The 22,479-nt window shown below is 38.8% G+C and overlaps 1 protein-coding gene across 1 annotated transcript in view; it reads left to right on the top strand.

The window, feature by feature from the left end:
• The first annotated feature begins 10,745 nt into the window (after nt 1–10,745).
• Nucleotides 10,746–22,479, top strand: part of LOC311081249 (uncharacterized protein) — a 228,645-nt gene continuing 216,911 nt past the window's right edge. The window contains 7 exon segments of the mRNA XM_084111695.1: nt 10,746–10,847; nt 11,073–11,108; nt 11,661–11,918; nt 13,315–13,587; nt 19,365–19,490; nt 19,785–19,955; nt 20,035–20,316. Coding sequence (XP_083967821.1) covers nt 10,817–10,847; nt 11,073–11,108; nt 11,661–11,918; nt 13,315–13,587; nt 19,365–19,490; nt 19,785–19,955; nt 20,035–20,316 — 1,177 coding nt within the window. The 5' untranslated portion in view covers nt 10,746–10,816.

A 22,479-nucleotide genomic window follows, 5' to 3' on the forward strand; every position in this document is an offset into this window, starting at 1 on the left:
CAATTGTATCAGAAAGCAATAATGCTTTGAAACGCTTCATTTGGCCATCACTAAATACAGGAACAGACAAGAAACAGTAACACAGAAGTGGTGTAACAAATAACAAGGACTCCGTAACAAACACTAAACAGGCAGGGTATTTATACACACAGAAACTAACAATCATGATGGGGAACAGCTGGGTGCAATGAACAGTGATGAGTGCAGACAAGGATTGTGGGGAATGCAGTTCCTAATATGAATGACACCGTGGGGGAAAAGGACCTCTAGTGGTTACCCAGGGAACACAAACCAGACACTGTGACACATGGTTTTAAAAACCATGGATCATGTACCATAAATTGGTTGTATTACCACAGTGTAGCCATGGTTTTACTAAATTATCTTGAATTACATTTAAGCCATTTAGTTACAACAAACATCTACAAAACAACAACAGAAATAAGTTACCATTCTATGATACAGACTTCATTAGAAATTACATAATCTGAAAGAAAATATAAACTTGCATTTGTTCTCACATGTGACAAAACAATAAACTACAAAGTTATACAAAATTATTGGTGATAAAGTGGTGCTGTGCAATGGTTAAAAAATTCAGTTGCTAATGAAAAAATAGCAATTTGTTCCACTGTAATAAAGATTTATAAACAAAAATAACATTGTACAAATAAACATGACTTAGAGCACATTTAGCATGTTTGCAATTTATACAGGCTGTTGCAACAGGATTACAGCAACATTACATAACAAGAACAATAAATACTATAAATTCAGAAGTATTGTGCAGTTATTGTAAGAATGTTTTAAATTATATCCAAAATGATAATGATAATATCCACTCACAAGAGATGAAGACATGGAGTCTCCTCATTGGTGATGAATACTCCACACTTTAAATTCTAGGTGAAAAAGTTTTTGTTCAGTAACGTGATGCAGCATCCATGCCAGTAGTTGTCAGTATGAAGTCTGTCATATGAAGTCTGTCATATAGGTTACAGTCCAGCTTTGGTTTGGTTCTGTCTTGACCTTCAGTCCAAATGGACGCAGGAGCTAAAATGAGAAGAATACACACCACATTAACACACGGCTTGCTGGAATACTCAACTGTACTATCGAGTAGCCATGTAATAATGTCCAAGTGGAATAATGTCTATTCAGCCAGTGTTTTCATAAATTCCCCATAAATTATTAGGGCTCCAAAAGCCAAGCAGAAAGAATTTACATTATATGATCAGCTGAGTGTATTCTCCTTTACTTATACTCTTGAAAGGTTAAACAAAACAAAAAGTACTAGTCTCATATACATCATTTCACGAAAGAGAAAATGAGTTGGAATAAAGGACAAAAGAGATGGAAAAAGTATTGGTTTGAGTAGAGACATCTGTAACCAACAAAGGGATAGAGCTTTAGACACTCAGTTAAATCTTAAATGCATAAATAATAAAGTATTGAGAAATACCCTGACAGATAATCAAGAAACAGGTTTTCTCACCCAAAGCTATTGTGTCAGTTCTTTTAAAGGTACAATATGTTTTTTTTTTTTTGCTTTAAAAATAGCAAAAATCACTATATCTATGTTATATATATTTTCTAGTTGTGTACTTACATTATCCCGACTGTTTCCAACAACTTTCAAACCAGGAGAAATTTGTAATTTAATTTGAAGACACGTACTGTTTCTTTATTTCCGTTTTGTCGCAGTCAATGGCATCGTATCCGCGTTCTCCCTGGTTTCCGCTCGTATTGCCATAGCAACCAGAGCGACAGACATGGACAACTGTGTAGTTCATAATGTCTATCTGCACGCTGTTGTTGTTTCATTCAAACATTATGGACCATGGCAAGCAGACTTTGGATAAAAAAGGAGAACTAAAACAAGAATCAATATCAGCGCGGTGTTTTCGAGAGGCCTAGAGCTCCACGTCTGAGACTTCGACCGCTCCTACATGTACTTTATTAAACAGGTGAGCACATTTACATAAAACTAGTCAATGTTATAGTTCAACAATGATAAAATGTTAGAATATGATCTGTATGTTGTTCTAATGTTGATCTAGCTTACTGCTAGTCTCATACAGACAAACTAACACATAGAATAACATACATTTCAACACATTCAAATGCAGTTTAGTGTGCTAGTGTAATGTTAGACCAAGTGAAACAGCGCTGCGTTACCTCACAAGTTTAATTTGTCTAATAAACTGACCTGTGAGTAGTAATTCTGCACTTGCATGTAGTTTGGTAGAATGAAATGTCCATATTCCTTTTATATCCACGGGACTTGCATCGCGTGTGGAGCTGATAGCTGTCTCTTAGCAATCCCGAACTGCTTCATATCACAGTCATGATAAAAAAACTACATATTGTATGTTTAAGTGAATCAGAAACATTTATGAATAAGTATATGAACGATTACTGAAATGAGGAGGACTTGCTGAACTGCTAATTGCATTCAAAAACGTGCACTTTGAAACCTACTTCAAAGATTGCGTTCTCGGGCCACCAAAACGCTGTTGTCGTGTACATGAACAGCCAGAACACATTCAAAGTTTTCAGTTCAAACTGTGTCATTTAAGCAGCCCCAAAGTGCATATCTAATGATTTTTGCAACGGAAATAAATTAATTAAAAACTTACTTAAACTAGACTTAAATGACTTTCCTCTGCTGCTGTACAGCCAAAACAATCTTTGTTGCATTCATTTCCTATTATCACTGTAAAGCTGCTTTGAAACAATCTGTATGGTGAAAAGCGCTAAATTAAGGTGACTTTCTGATGTTCTGTTGTTACTGCAAGGTGTTGTAGCCTACTTACCGTAAGGCCAGCGAGACCTGTTAAAAAATTGGATAAATCAGTAATATGCTACCTTCTTACATGGTGCTCTGGAATATCAGAAATCTGATATTTCCTAATACAGGTCGTCATCTATGGCACCGTGGTATGGGGCACCGTTTGTAAAGCGGCTCACGCTGAAAATAACAGCAACATTTTGTCACATTTAGCTTCAAACTTAAAAACTGGTATGAATGTTTGACTGTCACTTTTTAGCACATTTACAACACTATTTGTCAACTTAGAGATATTTTAAATAGTTAAATCTAAATATTAAATGTTACACCTAAATGTTAAATGTTAAATCTAAATATTAAATCTAAATCTAAATGTTAAATCTAAATCTAAATATTAAATCTAAATCTAAATGCTAAATCTAAATGTTAAATCTAAATATTAAATCTAAATCTAAATGTTAAATCTAAATCTAAATATTAAATCTAAATCTAAATGTTAAATCTAAATCTAAATATTAAATCTAAATCTAAATGTTAAATCTAAATCTAAATCTAAATCTAAATGTTGTATCTAAATAGCCTGACGTCGTCATACTCAGATTCTAGTCAGAATGTGAGTCTGATACTGCTCCATTGAGCTTTGATTATGAGGCGTGTTTCAACCGAATCAGGAAGAAAAATCCCTCTGCACTCAATTGGATAGACCTACAACCAATCAGAGCAACGGAGTAAGTTTTCATTCATGTTTCCGATCGACAAATGATCGCGGTTCTCTGTTCCTCTTTTAAAATTAATGCGCTATCGATATCTTCTATAACAGACGCAATGGCGGAATCTGCACATGATGTTTTATAAACATAGTTCGGGAGGAGCACGTTCACATAATCAATCCAATCAACTTGTCATCAAACACCATGTCTACCCTATCAGCATGAGAGGAAGTATATATTTACTCTGTCAACTCACCTAACATTCCTTGACAGTTTCCAGCATCCCTCCACTTACTCTCGGCTTGTTCTTCCACAGCCAGGAATACGGGGGGAGTACTCTGGGTTCGGGCCGAATACCGAGCCTGGAGCCTCGGACAGCACATCAAATATGCATTTATTCTATCTGACTTATTTGTAAGTGTGAACTTGTGAAATCTCAATTCTCCAGCGGCTGTCGTCTTTGTTGTTAACGAATTCATCCAAAGCGCTCGTTGGTGACGTAGATGAATACGTTGCCGTTGCTCATCTGTCCATCATCGTATAAAGCCAGCCCTGACAATTTGATTGGTCCGAACAATTTTTGTTCGGGCATAATAGCTCCTCAACGGATTGAGTCCATACCCTTTAAGTTCTGTTGCTTTTATATGAAAATAAATATAATGAAGAAGACACCCAAAGTAGCCCTACTTATTTAATTCCATTCCAAATACATGTTTATCAATCTTTTTTTTGTTTTTAAGTTGCACTGCAGCTAAAGCCACATGTCTGACCATGAAATCTGAAGATGATAAGTCTAAAACTCTGTATTTAGTTAAATGTTTTTCAAGATCATGTCATATGACTTTATTTTGATTAAACTCTAAAATGCAAACTGATGTTTACTGTCATCTTCTAAGCATCTATTCAGTCTATTGTCTCTTTTTTGTGTGTTGCAAACAAGCCCCATTCAGTCTCAGTCTCCCCTGCACATTCACACCTCTCCGGCCTGGTTATGGTTCTAAATATGCTTTTCTTTTGTCTGCATTATAATTACTAACAACTGTTAGTACTGTAGGGGACTGTTCACGCTGTTTCAATCCCTCATTTCTTTTATCAAAGTTCTCACTTCACATTTGAAACTGTATCAAATGCCCTTCTTGAAAAAAGAAACATTTCAGTAAGCATTCCTATTTAAAAAAAAATCATAAAAATAACAGCTAAGTGGCAGGTGCACCTAGGGCTAGCTAGCATGTTAGCTTAGCACAACATCAATACATGACAATTTATGAGATTAAAACCATGTTTGTGCTGCAAACTTACTTTATAACGCAAGTCGAGTGTTTTAAATAACCTTAAATTCTGCACGATGATAAAGTCTATATCGACTAGCATTACATTATAAATATAATCTATTATTATGAAAATGCCTGACATGGCTCTAAGAACACAGGTAAATCAAATATCATTGCAATCATGTTTATTGTCTTCATAACGTGTTTATCTGCATGTTACAACAATCTCTGTTAGCTTTGTTTGAGTCAGGGACTTCCTGGAATGTCACATAATTATGGCACTTCTTCATGTGTTCCATATATGGACTAAATGTGCACAGGGCGCCGCCCTCAGGCTGCCAGTGTGTATTGAAAACACAGTAAATCAGAGTATCCAGCGCTCATAATTATTACATCGACGCATTTGGGTATAAATTAAATAAATATTATTCCTGTCTATTGAGGGTTTTCACTACACTTCATCAATCCGGAAGTCGGCCATTTTGGAGGCACTGAACGTAAACAATGCCACTGAACTGAACTGACTCGCAAATTTGGCTGATTATTGCTGCTGAAAATGGTCGAGTTTTGGACTGTACTAATCAGTCGCACCGGGAAAAAAACATTTTGAGTTCTTTAGACTGTCAGAAGTTAGTTAAAGTTAAAGATAAGAGTGCAAAAAACTGATGAAAGAAGGCATTTGTGGTTGAGAGAGGCACAGCAATCAGCCACATGTGTAAATGAAGCGTTGACTATGGATAAAATGTTGAAGTAGTTAACTATGGCTACATTCACACTGTCAGTCTAAATCCGATTATCTTTGTATCCGATTGGAATGTGATCTAAAATGATGTCCACACTGTGTATCGCAACTGTTCAGATCCGATTTGTGTGTCCATGCAGCTCTTTGGCAATATGGCAATGACATTGTGTTGTTGGAGGGGTTTGCATTTGCAATAGAGATGTTGTCTTATTTAAATTTTACAACATGGAAATGTGTAACCGCTGCGCTGGACTACTGCTGTAACGGTCACCAGCTGGAGTGCCCTTGAGAGCCACCAGAGGGCACTCCACACCGGACTATCATATTCACTCACAGACTACATTTCCCATCCTGCATCTACCTGGACTGATTACTTCATACACCTGCACTGCACTGATTACACACACACCTGCACCTCATTCACACACACATAAAAGCCACTTCCACACTCCACTTCTCGGCGAAGTATTGCATTGCCCCGGTGTACAATCTCTGAGCGGTTTCCCTGTGTTTGCTGAACTGTTACTGACCTTGGATTGTTTATACTGACTTCTGATTCTTCTGCTGCCTGTCTCGACCCGGATTGTTCTTTGGACTGTGATTCCTGCCGCCTGCCTCGACCCTTGCCTGTTATCTGTTTCTGCTTTGAGATTATCTCCATTGTTCTGACTGCCCCTGATTTACCCTGCCTGTTGATTATTCTGATAAAGCTGCAAATGGATCTTACTGCGTCCTCCACTTCGTAACAACTGAGTCTTGAGCATTGGTCTTGAGCCTGCTGCAGAACTGTAGGAGGCTGGTATGCACAGCTTTTTTTCCGCGCTCTTATCTGCGCCGGTTTCAAAAAGAATAATTTTCTGCTCATCCGGCACTTTGCAACAAGACAGCCTTGTTTAAGCAGCGACTTTCAGCATGTTCCCTATAACAACGTCTGTCGTTTAAATTTTACGTGGCGTGAGAAAGTAACATACCACGAAAAAATCCGATCAGAGCGTTCAGACTGAAGCGGATTTCCTGATATGTGATTTGAATAGGATTTCAAACCACATATGGATGTAGCTTGAAACGGATTTCATGTGCTTTTTTGGACTGGAAATCTGAACGTAATACAAGGAAGAATTGCAGTAAGGGCTAGAGAAGCTAGCTCGTTCAGATCTTTACCACATATTAACTTTAGTTTGGCAAAATTTCACGCTCTTTCCTGCTTACTAAGTTCTTCTCTATATGATTTTGCAGCTTCCATGTGTTTTTTTCCATGGTTTATTAGTGTAACAGTGTGTTCAGTAGTACATAAATTGTGCAATCTATTCTGTTGTTTACATCCGAGTGCCTCCATAATGGCTGCACATCCAGGTTACCGCCCAGAACGTGACGTCAGTAAAAACCCTCTATAGAAATCTGATGTAAACCTATGAGAATCTATCAATATTTCTCCAAATCTGCACATTTTTGAGCTAAAAGCCCTGAGGGACGTTATTTTGTGAAGCGCTTTCATGATGACCGCACAGGAGTTTTTTTATGAATGGGAGCAGCTGACGCTCATAATTCATATTAAAGGTATCGACTAATTTTTTCATTGCATAACTCCTGACACAAATTAAGACATAACTGTCACTATAAGTTTCTCAGAATACAATAGTGGTCAAATACTGAAACTTGAGTCATATCTTTTTAATGATGTATAGTTTGTCAAGGTAATAACATTAAATCTGATAGTAACTTTGAACTGTTTAAACAAAAAAACGCTTCAGTGCGCCAGCGCACTGGCAAAGGTTAACAGGTTAAAAAGGTTACGTGATGCATGATATGCTTTGAGGAAACAGAGTTCTTAATTTTTTCCTTCCTAGTCACAAACTCTGATTGTTTTTTTTTTTCTTTCCCGTTCCCTGTGGTTTTCGATGCCACAAGGTTTTGGATCAAAATGGCGAGTCAGTGAAACTCCGGAGAAGAAATATCGTGAGCAAGTGACATTTTATACGTTCTATCGCTTCAGTGAATTCAAGGATCTTCAGTCATTGAACTTTTCCCTGAGTGAACCTGCAAAAGGATCAGATAAGAACTTTTGATAATTTATACTACCCGAGTAGATACTAACGGAAAGACTTTTAGGGTTTTTACCCTAATTTTCTTTTCCTGGTTTTCTTTTATGGGCCCAAGGTTTATTTTGTTTATTTACTATTATTGTAATTTATTATTGAAATTTTAATTTCCTTTTACTTAACAAAATTGCACTTTTATATTCTATAAGAAATTGTGCAATAAAACTGTGCAGTAGTTTACATCTAATTTACGTGTTGTTGTGACCCACAACTGCTGCCTCCTAGAGCCTAGGTCTTGAATTTCAGTGGTTCTAATATCTTTGAGATAGAATTGAGTAGAATTGCTATCCTGTTCACACAGCAACTTACAGTAGCCTAGCGTCTCGAATAATGTCTGAATGGACGTGCAACGACGAGAGGCATTTTCACTATGTTGCTGTGTAGCGAACACAGGATTCGCTATACAGCAACCATAGTGAAAATGTCCAAAGTAATTTCAAAGATGGTGATGTCCATAATACTGAAGAGTCGTTATTCACTTTAGACACAACAAGAGTCCAATTGAGCCGCGAGTTCATCCCTCAAATCTCCATTAACTGACAGCAGCTTTTATATCGGTGTGGTGGAGAGCGGAGCATGTGAGTCACGCCGCTTGTGCATAGAAAACAAAACTGAAGCGAGCAGCTCCGGTGGAGAAAAGAGGGTAAAGATCTAAAACCTTCAGATGACACACAGCTCATATTGCTGTAAGTTACCTAAACACATGAAAAAAACCTACAACAAACGGTAGACATGAATTTGTAGAGCGGCTCTCTTGCACTGAATGACGTGTTGAGTACCCAGAAAAAGCGCTATATAAATGTAACGGACGTGAAACAGGAGTTGTCTATTTAAAAATGGACGCGGGACAATTGGCAGTGCAAATTGCCCCCCCCCCCAAAAAAAAAGAATATGGGTGAAAGGATGGACAAGCACACGCGGGCAGCAGGGATTGTCTGTGCTACAGGGAGAGTTGGTGGTGAGTAAAACATGTTTATAATAAAAAAGCTCAATTTCTTGGATCCAAACTTTTCTTGAAGCCATTGCTGGTGCTGCTGCTGTTTTTCTTTCGGTGACCTCAACCTATGCCTTGCTCTCTCATTGGCTGTTGCTCGTCGCGACACGTGACACCACCGGCTGTAGTGTGAACTAGGTTGTCCAGTCCGCTTAGTTCACACAGCACATGTTATGAATACAGTTGTGAGTCCTGAAAATGTACAGGTGTGACGTAGGTTATAAAATGTGGTATGCCAATCTCATAAAAAATGTAACTGTGTGAACTTAAAGGTGCATTGCACAACATTTCATGTTAAAAATACCCGTTTTTCTAACCCATACATGCTTAAACAATTGCCTGATGGGCTGAATGAGCCCTTCTCTGATCACTGCGATTGCCTCTATAATCCTGTACAGTAAAATAAATAAGAGGGATTCGGGACGGAATTTGAGACTGGGCGTGACGTCATGCGCGTTCACGCTCACCTGGCTATGTCTGGCAGGTTTGTGTATTCGCCGCCATTCTCCGTATCAGCGAAGAGAACTTGAGCGACAAAACTTTAGTCAACTTTCGACAAAAGTAGAAGATGGATTCAAAGAGACCGGCTTGTAGTTCATTCCAAACCCCAACGCAAACTCCACGTAAGACAAAGAAAAGAAAACTTTTGTCTAGTGCCACAGGCGTCGGAATAAGACGAGAGTCAACATCGGGAAGGCTTTCAACAAATGGAGAGATCTCCGGTCTGCACACACTAGGAAGCGCCCGCGCCCTCAGATCACTTGGACGTGGCTGTGTACAAAAGGTAAAAACTATATAAATACTGTTCGTTGGAATCTCCGGTCTGCTCTAGGGCTCAAACGGGATCCTCAGTTGGCTTTTTTCTTGATAAAACGGTAAGATATAGCCCAGTCTCTAATGTCTGATACGGCAAATCTATGACAACAAATGATGTAATAATCTGTGAATATTACCTTGAGACATTTGAGTGTACTTTGTTGACCAACTGTGTATGGTATGATTATTATTTTGAGCTTTTACAAAGTAATAACTTATATTGTTCATGAATGTGTTTCCATAATAATACAATCATAAGTGGATACAGTAAACACATAAAACAGTTCAACATGGAGATGGAAACAAAAACCGAAGTTTTCTACTACCCCCGTTTTCCCCTCACACATAAGTGTGTAATTTACTCAAATGCCTTTCCTTTCATATTTAAAATGACTTGCAGATTTATAACTTTATTACCTCTGAAGACATTATGACTGTAAACAAAAGATTTGTGCGGCTGATGCTCCTTTGGTTATGAACAGCTCGTGCTCGTGCAAGCGTGCATGTGCGTGTGGTCCATGAGCGTGCACACCTCTGGTTGCAGTTTCGCTTGTTGCCAGAGGGGGCATAGTTCTGCAAAAACTCAGAGACTTGCGCATTGCACCTTTAACTGTATATAAGGTCACTGTGATTTTGCCAAGTAAGACATGTTCCTGGATTAACACTTGTTGATCTTGGAATAACATTCCTGTCCCAAAATTTAGTCCTTACCCTATCCCTACCCCTAAACCTAACCCTGAACCTAACCCTACCCATAACTTTTCCCTAAAATCAGAGGAAAATGATAGGTGAATAACACTGATGTTGAAGCACCTCACCCTGGTTCTAAGCCTAAACTTGACATAAACTGTAAACTGATCAAAGATGTTGATCCAGGAACATTGGTGAAATCACGTTCACCATATAGGTCCTCAAATACAGGAGGACTGGCAACCGTATTCGGTTGCTGATATGTAAGATTTCCTGTAAAAGCAGGTACTGAACCAATAAAACATAGGCTACTCATACTGCACAACATGTTAATATCTTTACTAGCATATTAAAATAATTTTTAATCAATAAGTTTCATGAACTGGAAGCAGAAAAGTAGAATTCCTTATGATTCCCATCGCTTATCTTGATGCAGGCTATGAATATTACACTATATCCACATAAATAGGCCAACCAGTGCTGTTCAGTTTGATAATGAAAGGGGCATATAACAACATTTCTGTAACTTGCACGTTATTCATTGTGACAATTTCAAAAAACATGCTACAAGATTATCAACATTATCAGGTTTTCTGTAACACATTTATGTCTTTAATCTGTCATTATGTTCCTAAAGATCTGACAGGAAGTCTCAAGGATTTAATACAGTCTGTCTTTAACCGTCAGTCAGTATACAGTCAGTATGGAGCTCAGTCAACTTCCTCTTCTGCTCTGTGAGTATTATTTCCTCTGTGTTTCAGTGGAAGTTAATTGATCCTAAATAAGAATACATTTTTATTCCACTCTCCGAGTTGACAATGTTAGCTTCAGATCCTAACTGAAACCCACTCAACTCAATCTGAATATTTAAGAGGAAATGCAGCTAAACCACATAATCCACAGTTGATTATTTCCATGTACAGTACACACTGTAATGATTTTTTCTCTTTGTGTTTTAGTGCTGATTTCAAACATCCACTCTGGACAAACTGAAGGTGAGTGAATTTGATTAATAAATTTGATCTCATATGGGAGATTTTACAAACCATCTGAGAAAATGAGGGTTATGATTAAGGTTAGCAGGGTTTAAAAAAAGCTCATCATAATATTTAATTTGACCTCCTGTGGTGGACAGTCCAGATTTTCTGGAAGTCTGAATCTCCTTTTTTTTGGCCACGTTTTACCATATTCTTGTAAATTGCCATTCATCTAAATGTTCTTTTTGCCAATCATAATTTGTAATACATTTATAAATCTACATTTATATTGTTTAAATGTTCTCCAAATGAATTCATATTTGTATGTTACCTAAACCTAGGGCAGTAATCAAACATGTCCATTAATGCTTTCATAATATTTTTATCTTTTTTAGTTTTGAAATATGAAATTGCACAGATAGTTTGCAACACTTGTTGTAGAATGATCCATGTGTCTGTAAAAACACCAGAGGAAACTAGCCTGACATTGATCAATGGTCACTGACCAAATCGTCAGATTAATCTTTTCATCTTTTTGCTCCCAAATTCCCATTGATTTTATATTGACAGATTTTTCCAAACCAACTCTGACTGTTGAGCCACAGAGTTCATTGTTCACTGGAGACTCAGTTACTCTGAGATGTGAGCTGGATAAAATAACTGGATGGGAGTTTCTCTGGATTAAAGACTCAAACACTGAATCTCCTGAAGCTGAAACTATAACAATCAGTCGTGTGAAAGTCTCTGATGGAGGAGAGTACAGATGCAGAGCACAAAGAGGAGGAAATTACACATATTACAGTGAACCAGTAGCAGTGACAATATATGGCAAGTATTTTCGTAAGACATTGGATAGGGCTTTTCACGCTATCTTTATTAACCCTGGGGAAATGACTAATAACGCTGTAGCCTATTATGCATGCCAGACAAGTAGTTGGCAATGTCACTTTGTTAAGAAAGACTACGTGCCTAGGCACATACACATTCTTTTACTACAGTGTACTCGAGCCGAACGCACAATATCGACACAAATTACATAATCTATCAATGTTTTGTTCGATTTTCATTCTAAGGGTGTTAATCTTGATAATACTGTGTTATTAGGCTACTTTGTCTTCTGGGTAATTTTCATGTTTACATGAATTTTCATTTTCATGTAATTTTCATTGTGCCTGATGAAGACGTGATGGTCGAAACGTTGTAGGCTACTACTAATAAATTCAGCTATTATTAGTAGGAGCAGCTATTTTCAGTGTGCGGACTTCACGCTTCTTTTTTTAATTTTCATGCTCACAAAGCCAGAAACATTCACTGTAATCCCAATTTTAGAGTGTTCTCGTCTGATATAAAGTCCCTTTTTACTTCCTTTAAGAAAATGTCAAAACCTTTGAACACAAACACTTCGAAAACATATATCATCGAGTCTGTTGTAAGGGACCTTACATTTTTCATGCTGAAATTTTTTTATATTGTGTTGATTTGTGTAATTCTTATAACGCATGCCCCCCTTTCTTTCTTACTGTTAATATCTGCATCCTTTCATTTGCAAAAAGAAAAAAAGAGACTAAACTATAGACTAAAAACAAAATACGCATGTGCATTACGTCACCGTTTTCACAGATTCACGTTTCTGTAGATGATGATGGTGTCGTTTTCTAAAACCTGTACTTTTAAACCCGTTATCAAAACGCATAAAAAGTTTTCCGTTTTAGTTGAAAACGATGTCTCGTAAATGGCCCCTTAGAAGCGGGGTTAGCATCGTTTGCCTCATATTCACATGCTTTGGACAGTCACAAATGTCAAATGGTGACAGAAAACGTGACAACTGGAATAAAAATTTTTTTAAAAGACTTTCAGTTTTGAGATATTGAGCTTTAAAATTTTTGCATTCCATTCGACTGTGAAGAAAGAACCTTTTTATTTTCTAAATAAAAAGTTCCAAAATGTACACAACTTAAAAAACAACATCACATAATGTAAAGAAGTGGTCACAGAATAAGAATATGTGAATAACTAAATTTTGACAAAAATGTCAGATAGAACCTTATAATTCCAAGGGGACAAACTGTCTATAAAAGCTATAGAGAACAACACTTTAGTCTAACCTGATTTAGCATGTTTTTTACAATCAAGTAACAGTTTGTACAGTGAAAGCAGCACATTTTAGTATTTACTTTTTTATTATTTTATCACATTATTTTCATTGTGAATTGTTATTGTGCAGAAAAACCAAAACCCAGAGTGACCATTAAACCTGACCGACACATATTTGGTGGAGAGACAGTCACTCTCAGATGTGACATATATGGTGAAGGATTCACTAGCTGGCAGTACAACTGGTATAAAGACGGTTCAACCAGTGTTTTCAGTGAAAGACAGGAACACACATTCAGTTCTGTTACTGAGTCTGACGCAGGTAAATACTTCTGTTATGGGACAGAGACTGAAGGATCACGCAGCTCACATCTCAGTGATGATCTTACACTGTCAGTATCAGGTGAGTTTGATCATCTCTTCATACAGCTATGAAGTTTATACAAGTTTAAAGGAATATTCCAGGTTCATTACAAGTTAAGCTCAACCAACAGAATTTTGGATGTTGTGGATGCTATAAGGGGTGCTTAACAGTTCAGAGAGGGTGCTAATAAGATTCGTTGAATTATGTAGTAATGAATGCCTAATCTGCAGGTATCTAAACAATATGCAGTGTGTCAAGAAGCTTTGAGGTTTAGATCTTTAAAATACATGCCACAGCTTGGGTTTTGCTATTTGAAGAGATACATGTTAAATGCACAAATAACTTAAATAGCCTGCATTTATTACATATAATTTACTTTACCCTTAGAGCTATATTTACAAGGTCACATTGTACAGATATTAAGCACAAAGAAGAATAGGCACCGATTTAAGTTTCTGCAAGGTGACATTCATATGCAACAAATGCTTATTACACAATAATAATTATATTATAGTTATTAGTTGTTCAAGAGTAGCCTACTGTATTTTTCTCCCTCCGATGGATTATTTAATTACTCAAAACTGATTTGTGTCTTGTGAAAACAAACACACAGACCGCAAATATATTATCAACCAAACAAAATCACATTCTTTCCTTGAGTGTTGTTGCGAGTGTAACAATATATACATGGGCAGGCAGGCAGAGACAAAGGATATAAGTGCTAAGAGTACATTAATGAACAAACAAAAACAAGCTACATCCAATGACTGACAAGCAAAAAGAGAAACACAAGGGCCATTTATACACAAGGGGTAATGAGACTACCAAGACACACCTGGGAACAATCAGGGACTAATTAACATGAAAAACTACGAGGACTACGAACATGGCGATGGCACTGAAACAAGAAATAAAACAAAAGTCCAAACCAGACATGGAGAACATATAAAAGAGCCCCCCTCCCCCCCTTATGACCAGCTTCCAGTTCCCAAGCCAACAAAACCCCAAAACAAGTTTTCAGGTGGGTGGTGCTCCCACCACTTTGGAGTGGAGGTGGACCATGGGAAGGGACGGAGGGCCAGGACCGTGGAGTAGCGGAGCAGAGAGCCAGAGCAGAGTCGGAGGATCAGGGCAGATGGAGCAGGAGACCACCTTGACAGAGCAGGTGGAACATAAGACCACCCCGGCGGAGGAGGAGACTGTACATAATTAGCCTCTGTGGCTGCAACAGAGCCGACTGGGACCATAGGGAGTTCAGGAACGGCCTCTGGGGCTGTAACACAATCGACAGATGGTGCAGAGAGTTTAGAGTCGGTCTCCTTGGCTGTGGCAGAGCCATCTGAGGGCACAGAGAGTCCAAAATTGACCTCCTTGGCCGTAAGGAGCACAAACAGTTCAGAGACGGCTTCAGTAGCCGTGACAGATGCCGCCATGTTGAGAGAGGTGTGTGCCGCCCATACACACAAAATGGCAGTTGCCATTACTAGAAGCACTGAGGACAACAGAAAGACATCCGAGACCCCCGGGCTAGGGAGTGCTGGGATTGAGGGAGCTGGGACTGCCGGGCTTGGGATGCAGGGTTGGACTCCAGTCTCATCCGCCCCGAGACAGATCCAGTGGCTGGGATGGTAGCTAAAAACATTTTTTTCACTTATTGCGCATAACCCAAATTAAGACCTGTCGGGACCTGATGTGATGTCCACTAATTAGAGAGGTTCCACAATTAATGAAGAAAATCTGTTTTCCTGTGGGTGCTCGGCCATTTATGTGCCTGCTAGAGCCCCCGAGCACCCACAGGGATCAGCACCTATGCAAAGAAGTTAGACATGTTATCAGTTCAAGCTCAGCTTGATATTGAAACCTGCCGTGCTGAGTGACAGTCCCACCTAATCCACCGTGCTGGAACAGGTAGTCTACCGAGAGTTTTAAAACTGCAGGGAGATTATTAACAAGTTGTTCACACAGAAAGCATTTGTCAAATCTGAAAAGAGCACAGGTTTCTTGTGATGGGTTTTTACTACTTTTAAAAATGCGGTGCAAAAAAGCTGAAAAAACAATTGAGGCGAAACGGTCAAAGACGTCTGTTTAAAAGGGGCTTTATGTAGTTCAGAAAACAAATGTTATTAGCGACACCGGTGGCGTTAAGTGAACTGCAGCCAGCAACTTATTGCTCATGTTTGCACTCATGTACACATAACCTACAAGAGACTGAACTTGATTCAATGTCCCGATATAGTCATGCCAAAGTTCTTTTTCGTTCTTTGCTTAGAAGTAAAAAGACGTTGGAAATACTTTTGCAGCGATATACTATTAGCGAATATCCAGACGCCACCCACATTGCTGAGAGCAATGAATATATTTGAATACAGTTGAATATGTAAATATATGCTACGCGCTTTCCTCTTAATAACAAAAAAAAAAAAAAGTGAAATAGCAGCAGTTCGAAAGCGTCTGATCATAGTGATGTGGATATGTTTGCACAAGCTCTGCAAATCACCGGCATCATGAAGATAGATGAGGTAATTAAAATTACACTGTTATAATAGTTTGCTAAATTATATTTGAGGCTATAGACTATATAGATCTGGCTATGTGAGATTATAGTTTGTTTTAATCCATTTTCTTAGCATGATTCATTGACATTACAGTACAGAATGGCTCTTTCTGCATTATCCTGACCTGGACATTGTATAAGTGTCAGAAAGGGAGTCGTAGATCCATTTGCAAGAAGGCAGTTTATTGACAGACAGGACAGCGGAAAAAACTCAAAAGGGACAGTCAATACACTGGTGGACTCAAAGCAGCGATCCAAAGGAGAGAGAGATGAAGAGACAGGAATCAAACACAGCGTGGTAACTCAGACCGGACAGCTGGTTGAAGAAAACTCTAGGACGATCTCCACGCTGCTTGGAAACACAGATGAATTGCAGGAATGACTCAGCTTGGAACTCAGATACAGGAACTAGGTGAGAGAACAAAACAAGAGTGATGATAAGACACCAAGCATAACTCACTCCAGCTAGATATAGGCAGCTGACTAGCTGCAGCTGAATGACTGAGTGAGTGATCAGCTGGTTACTTGGCAACAAACAAGCCACCACACACACAGACCCAACACCTACAAACACCCAACAAATACGCAATATGAACACACGGATCTATGAACAATAAGGATTCATACAATTTTTCACTTGAACTGAAGGGAGGCTCACACTCTGGAGCTCAAGTAAAAATCACGTCCTTTTGATTTTTCAAGTCCTTTACATGAAAATCAGTTTACAGGATTTCAGAGACAACCTAGGAAGTTGGGGAAGGTCTCATTTCATAAGTTTCATTGTTCACACATTGGCAATAAAAATTCTTACATATAGCCCCTATTTACATATGTTTAGAAAGCAACCTTTTTTTCTTTTTCCATCACCACCAGTCTAGGATGAAACAAAGTGCAAGAATTCATATTAAAATACATCAGGGGCTTAAGACCCCCAAACCAGTGGCAGATTGCAAGAGAACAATAGGCCTTAGTAGTTGTTATAGTCAGTTGCCTGATATGAAATCACACTTGAAAATAATCACAGTTGATGATAAAACTTAAAATGATCACTAATGGGCGCCATACCTCAGTATGGCCTAATTGATTCTGTAGACTCACGCTCGATCGGCCCAAAGTCCGGCATCCGACCAGCGCGGAAGGTATACGTATTACTGTCTTTTCTCGAGGCAAAGTATTTTTTGATTAAATGCAATACATTTGAATTTGTATTCTCTTGTTATTTCATCTGACTCCATAAATGAAAAGGTAAATGTGAGCGAATGTTTGACTATTCCTTTTAACTCTTTAATGAAAATAATGTCAAAGTCAGTTAGAATAATCAAATGTAACAATTTATTATGTCAGGTAAATGTATCATGCCAATTTCATAATCAATTCAAAGATAATCGATACAAAACATCATGGAATAAAGAGAAGAGATGCAAGCCCAACATTATACATGAAGCTGAGAGTCTTACTCTCAGTGTCACGAACTGCTCCGAGACACAAAGGTTGAGATCCAATTGCAGCTTTATTTGAAGTGTAATCCAGAATCGTAATCAGCACAAGCAGGGGTCAAACACAGGAAGGCAGTCCAAACAAACAAATAAACAAACAAACAAACAATCAAAACAGGCAGGGGTCAGAGGCAAAAGAGTAATCCAGGGAACAGGCAAGAAATCCAAAAACCAAGAGACATGAAACCAGGGAAAACACTCGGAAATGCAGTGCAACAACATACAAAACTTCACAGTGAGTGATGGGGTGAACCAGGCTTATATGGGGTGAACTAAACAAGAAGATGAGATACAGGTGAATGTGATAATGAGTGCTGAAGAGTCCAGGCAGATAATGATGGGAGATGTAGTCTGTGAGTGAACATGAAAGTCTGGTGTGGAGTGCCCTCTGGTGGCTCTCAAGGGCACTCCAGCTGGTGACCGTTACACTCAGCCTCACGGGCTAATCTGAAATACAGAAAGGCCCCGATCTTCTCCTTGCATTTCTTTATATAGACAGAAACTTCTTTCACATGGAAACATCTGCTAACAATGGGAATTTACATTCAGAGTTGACACGTATTGGGGGTGGGAGACCATTTGTCTAGAGACACCTTCCTTTGTGTGCCAGCTATTTCTAAACTCCTAAAAACCTTATTACCTTTTGTTTTACTTATTTGGAAATGAGACCTTTGTACCAGTCGCACTGAGACATTTCAAATGATACCAAACATTTATAAAACTGGATGATAATTGTTAACATTTAAACCATATAGATTGTGTGTAAATCTCAGGTGATTTAGCATAAGAGAGAGAGGGTGGGGGAAGAGGGAAAGAGATGTATTCTGATGTGAGACTTTTGAATTTCCAGCAAGGTCCTGTCTTCAACCAGACTGTCCGGCATTTTCTAATTTCTCAATTCTTACAATTCCTCCCATCAAGACAATTGTTTATAAAAGCAGGCACATTAAACCATATACACATTTTAGTTTTAGTTTTTTTTATGATAGTGACAGAGTAATTAAAAAAACGAAAAAAAAAAAAAAAAAAACAGGTGAATCATTAGGAAATGAAGACATTTCTGTGTGGGTTAAAACCTCGGGAAACCACACCCTAGTGTCAGCGTTGGTTGCAGCAGAGATGAAACAGGATCTAAGTGCAGCAGTCTTTATTTAGAAATAAACTCAAATCTTCACAAAACAGAATTTTAGGAACAGGAACAGAACAACCAACTAAATACAACGTAGAACTGACCATGAACAGAAAGACACAAAAGGCTTAAGCACACTGCAAACAGAGGAATTAACAAAACAAGAAAACCAACCTAGAAACAGACATGAGCACACTCAAAACGCGGTCATCGAGGTGGTGATGGCGCAATGGATAAGACACATGCCTTTGGTGTGAGAGACCCGGGTTCGAATCCACTGTAAGACACCAATGTGTCCCTGAGCAAGACACTTAACCCCTAGTTGCTCCAGAGGCGTACGACCTCTGACATATATAGCAATTGTAAGTCGCTTTGGATAAAAGCGTCAGCTAAATGAATAAATGTAAATGTAAAATGTGACACCTAGTGCCACCAGCAGCTCCTGACCATACATTCAGGTCCCAGTCACTTCTAATGCAAGCGGCTCCACATAACCAATAGGTGTTTTTTGTTTTTAGAAAAGGAGGGACAAGTGAAATTTTTGTGTTAAGCAACAATATGCCACAAATGCTGTTGATTGAGCTTAACTTGCACTGAACCTGGAAAATTAAACATGTTATTGATTTCTCCCTTCTAGATCACAGAGCAGTTTTAAGTGTTTCTCCTCAGAAGTGGTTGACTGAAGGAGATCCAGTGACTCTGATCTGTGAGGTTAACGGCTCCTCTACAGGCTGGACATTCAGCTGGTTCACTGAAACTGCAGGTCAGAAAAATGATTAGTTATTAGTATGATTAAATCAACCTAAATTGGATTAAATCAATAAATGTCATGTTTAAAGGTAAAGTGTGCAATTTTGGTGTTCTAGTGTCACCAAACAGGATGTCAAATACTTGTTAGTTGAGCATTGCTGTGTCCGTCTGGTTAGGAAGCTGCATATTATGCTAAGATATAAGAAAATATTTTAACATTTAATAAAGTTATATCAAATTTAAAGGGCAAATCATGTAAAAATACATCTTTAAGGTGACAACTGCACATTTTCCGGTTTTTTTACAGACTACAGAGATTTTTTTCAGCTCCTCTCAGACAGCAGCAGAGGAGCTGGAGGAAAATACACTGTCAGTTCTGCTGATCTAAATCACACAGGAGTTTATGTGTGCAGAGCAGAGAAAGGAAAACCAACCTATAAAACTGGGTACAGCAACAGACAACTACTGTGGATCACTGGTGAGTTCACACAGTTTAAATGATTGATTCATATTTAATAAAGACAATTTCCAAATTATAGCTGTAATTGTCTTGTCAGGCGTTTCTCCTCCAGTGTCTCTGATCATCAGTCCCAGCAGAACTCAACACTTCACATCTGTCTCTCTCTCTCTGAGCTGTGAGGACCAGAGTAACTCTGATGGATGGACAGTGAGAAGATACACAGACAGTGGGCGGCTGGAAGATTGTTCATCATTTCACCGGGGATCACAAACAGGATCTACATGTACAATCAGATACACCAGCACATCAGACACTGGAGTTTACTGGTGTCAGTCTGAATCTGGAGAGAACTATCATCCTGTTAATATCACTGTACACTGTGAGTCTGTATTTATGTTTTTATTCATTTCACTGACAGTTTACAATCAATACACAGGTTTATTAAACAAGAGCAGGATGTACTGTAGTGTGACGTTGACCAGTAAACAACCAGCCAGACCATCATAGCAATACACTAAAAACAGAAACCATGTGGGCAGTGGAAAATATAAAGTTCTTTTTTATTTTGTCTTGTTAAGTTGGCTTGAGAGAGCCAACATATTGAAATCCTATTTAAACTTATTATTAAGTTGGCTTGGAGAGCCAATTTACTGAAATCCTATTTAAACTTATTATTATTATTATTAAGTTGGCTTGAGAGAGCCAACATATTGAAATCCTATTTAAACTTATTATTAAGTTGGCTTGAGAGAGCCAACATATTGAAATCCTATTTAAACTTATTATTATTATTATTAAGTTGGCTTGAGAAAGCCAACATATTGAAATCCTATTTAAACTTATTATTATTATTATTATTATTCCGAGACAAAAATTTCTATATGAAACTCCTCCTAGAGCTTTAACTCTACATACTCCAAACTCGGCTCAGACACTCAAACTGATCTGACTCGCGTTGCTATATCTTTTCAGACTGATCGGACTTACGGTTTTCCTAAAAATGACGATCAAAACTCGGAAAAACTCCCATTGACTTACATTGGGGAGTTCTAAAAACATTTGAATCCAAACTGCCGTTTTCACACACACAGACTCCAAAGGGCCTGACAGCCCTGCGTCTCTCCCTCTCTCTCTCCCTCAGAGGATTTATATTATCAAGCAACCAATAAGTAATGGCCTAAAATCTTCATAGCCACACCATAGCAACCAGTTTCAGCACCCTAGCAACCACTAAGAGCTCCCTAGCAACCACCCTAAACCAAAAAAATTTTTTTTTTACATTTTTTTGTATTTTTTAAAGCAATATTGCACTCGTGGCCTTGCGATATTGCTCCATGCTTGTGCCTATTCGGCCATAGGCACGAGGCCGAAGGCCGAGTGCCGTACTGAAGGCACTCGTTATTAACTCCATATAAACCATCTTTGACAACTACCAACCGCCTAGCAACACCATAGCAACCACCCAGAATACCCTAGCAACCGCCTAGCAACACCATAGCAACCACTCAGAACACCCTAGCAACTGCCTAACAACCACCCAGAACACCCTAGCAACCACCCAAAATACCTTAGAACACCCTAGCAACACCATAGCAACCACTCAGAACACCCTATCAACCACCCAAAATACCTTAGAACACCATAGCAACCACCCAGAACACCCTAGCAACCACCCAAAATACCCTAGCAACCGCCTAGCAACCACCCAAAATACCCTAGCAACCATCCAAAATATCCTAGCAACCGCCTAGCAACCACCCAGAACACCCTAGTAACCACCCAGAACACCCTAGCAACCACCTAGCAACCACCCAGAACACCCTAGCAACCACCCAAAATACCCTAGCAACCGCCTAGCAACCACCCAGAATACCCTAGCAACCGCCTAGCAACCACCCAGAATACCCTAGCAACCACCTAAAATACCCTAGCAACCACCTAAAATACCCTAGCAACCGCCTATAAACCACCCAAAAGACCCTAGCAACCACCCAAAATATCCTAGCAACCGCCTAGCAACCACCCAGAACACCCTAGTAACCACCCAGAACACCCTAGCAACCGCCTAGCAACCACCCAGAACACCCTAGCAACCACCCAAAACACCCTAGCAACCGCCTAGCAACCACCCAAAAGACCCTAGCAACCACCAGAAATATCCTAGCAACCGCCTAGCAACCACTCAGAATACCCTAGCAACCGCCTAGCAAAAAACTTTCTGGTCCAAACTTTCTCAAGCCAACTTAAAGTTTGTCTCGACGAACTTTCGCATCTAGTTATTATTATTATTCCGAGACTAAAATTTCTATATGAAACTCCTCCTAGAGCTTTAACTCTACATACTCCAAACTCGGCTCAGACACTCAAACTGATCTGACTCGCGTTGCTATATCTTTTCAGACTGATCGGACTTACGGTTTTCCTAAAAATGACGATCAAAACTCGGAAAAACTCCCATTGACTTACATTGGGGAGTTCTAAAAACATTTGAATCCAAACTGCCGTTTTCACACACACAGACTCCAAAGGGCCTGACAGCCCT

This window comes from Abramis brama (genome assembly GCF_963993115.1).
Source record: "Abramis brama genome assembly, chromosome: 1".
Lineage (NCBI taxonomy): Eukaryota > Metazoa > Chordata > Actinopteri > Cypriniformes > Leuciscidae > Abramis > Abramis brama.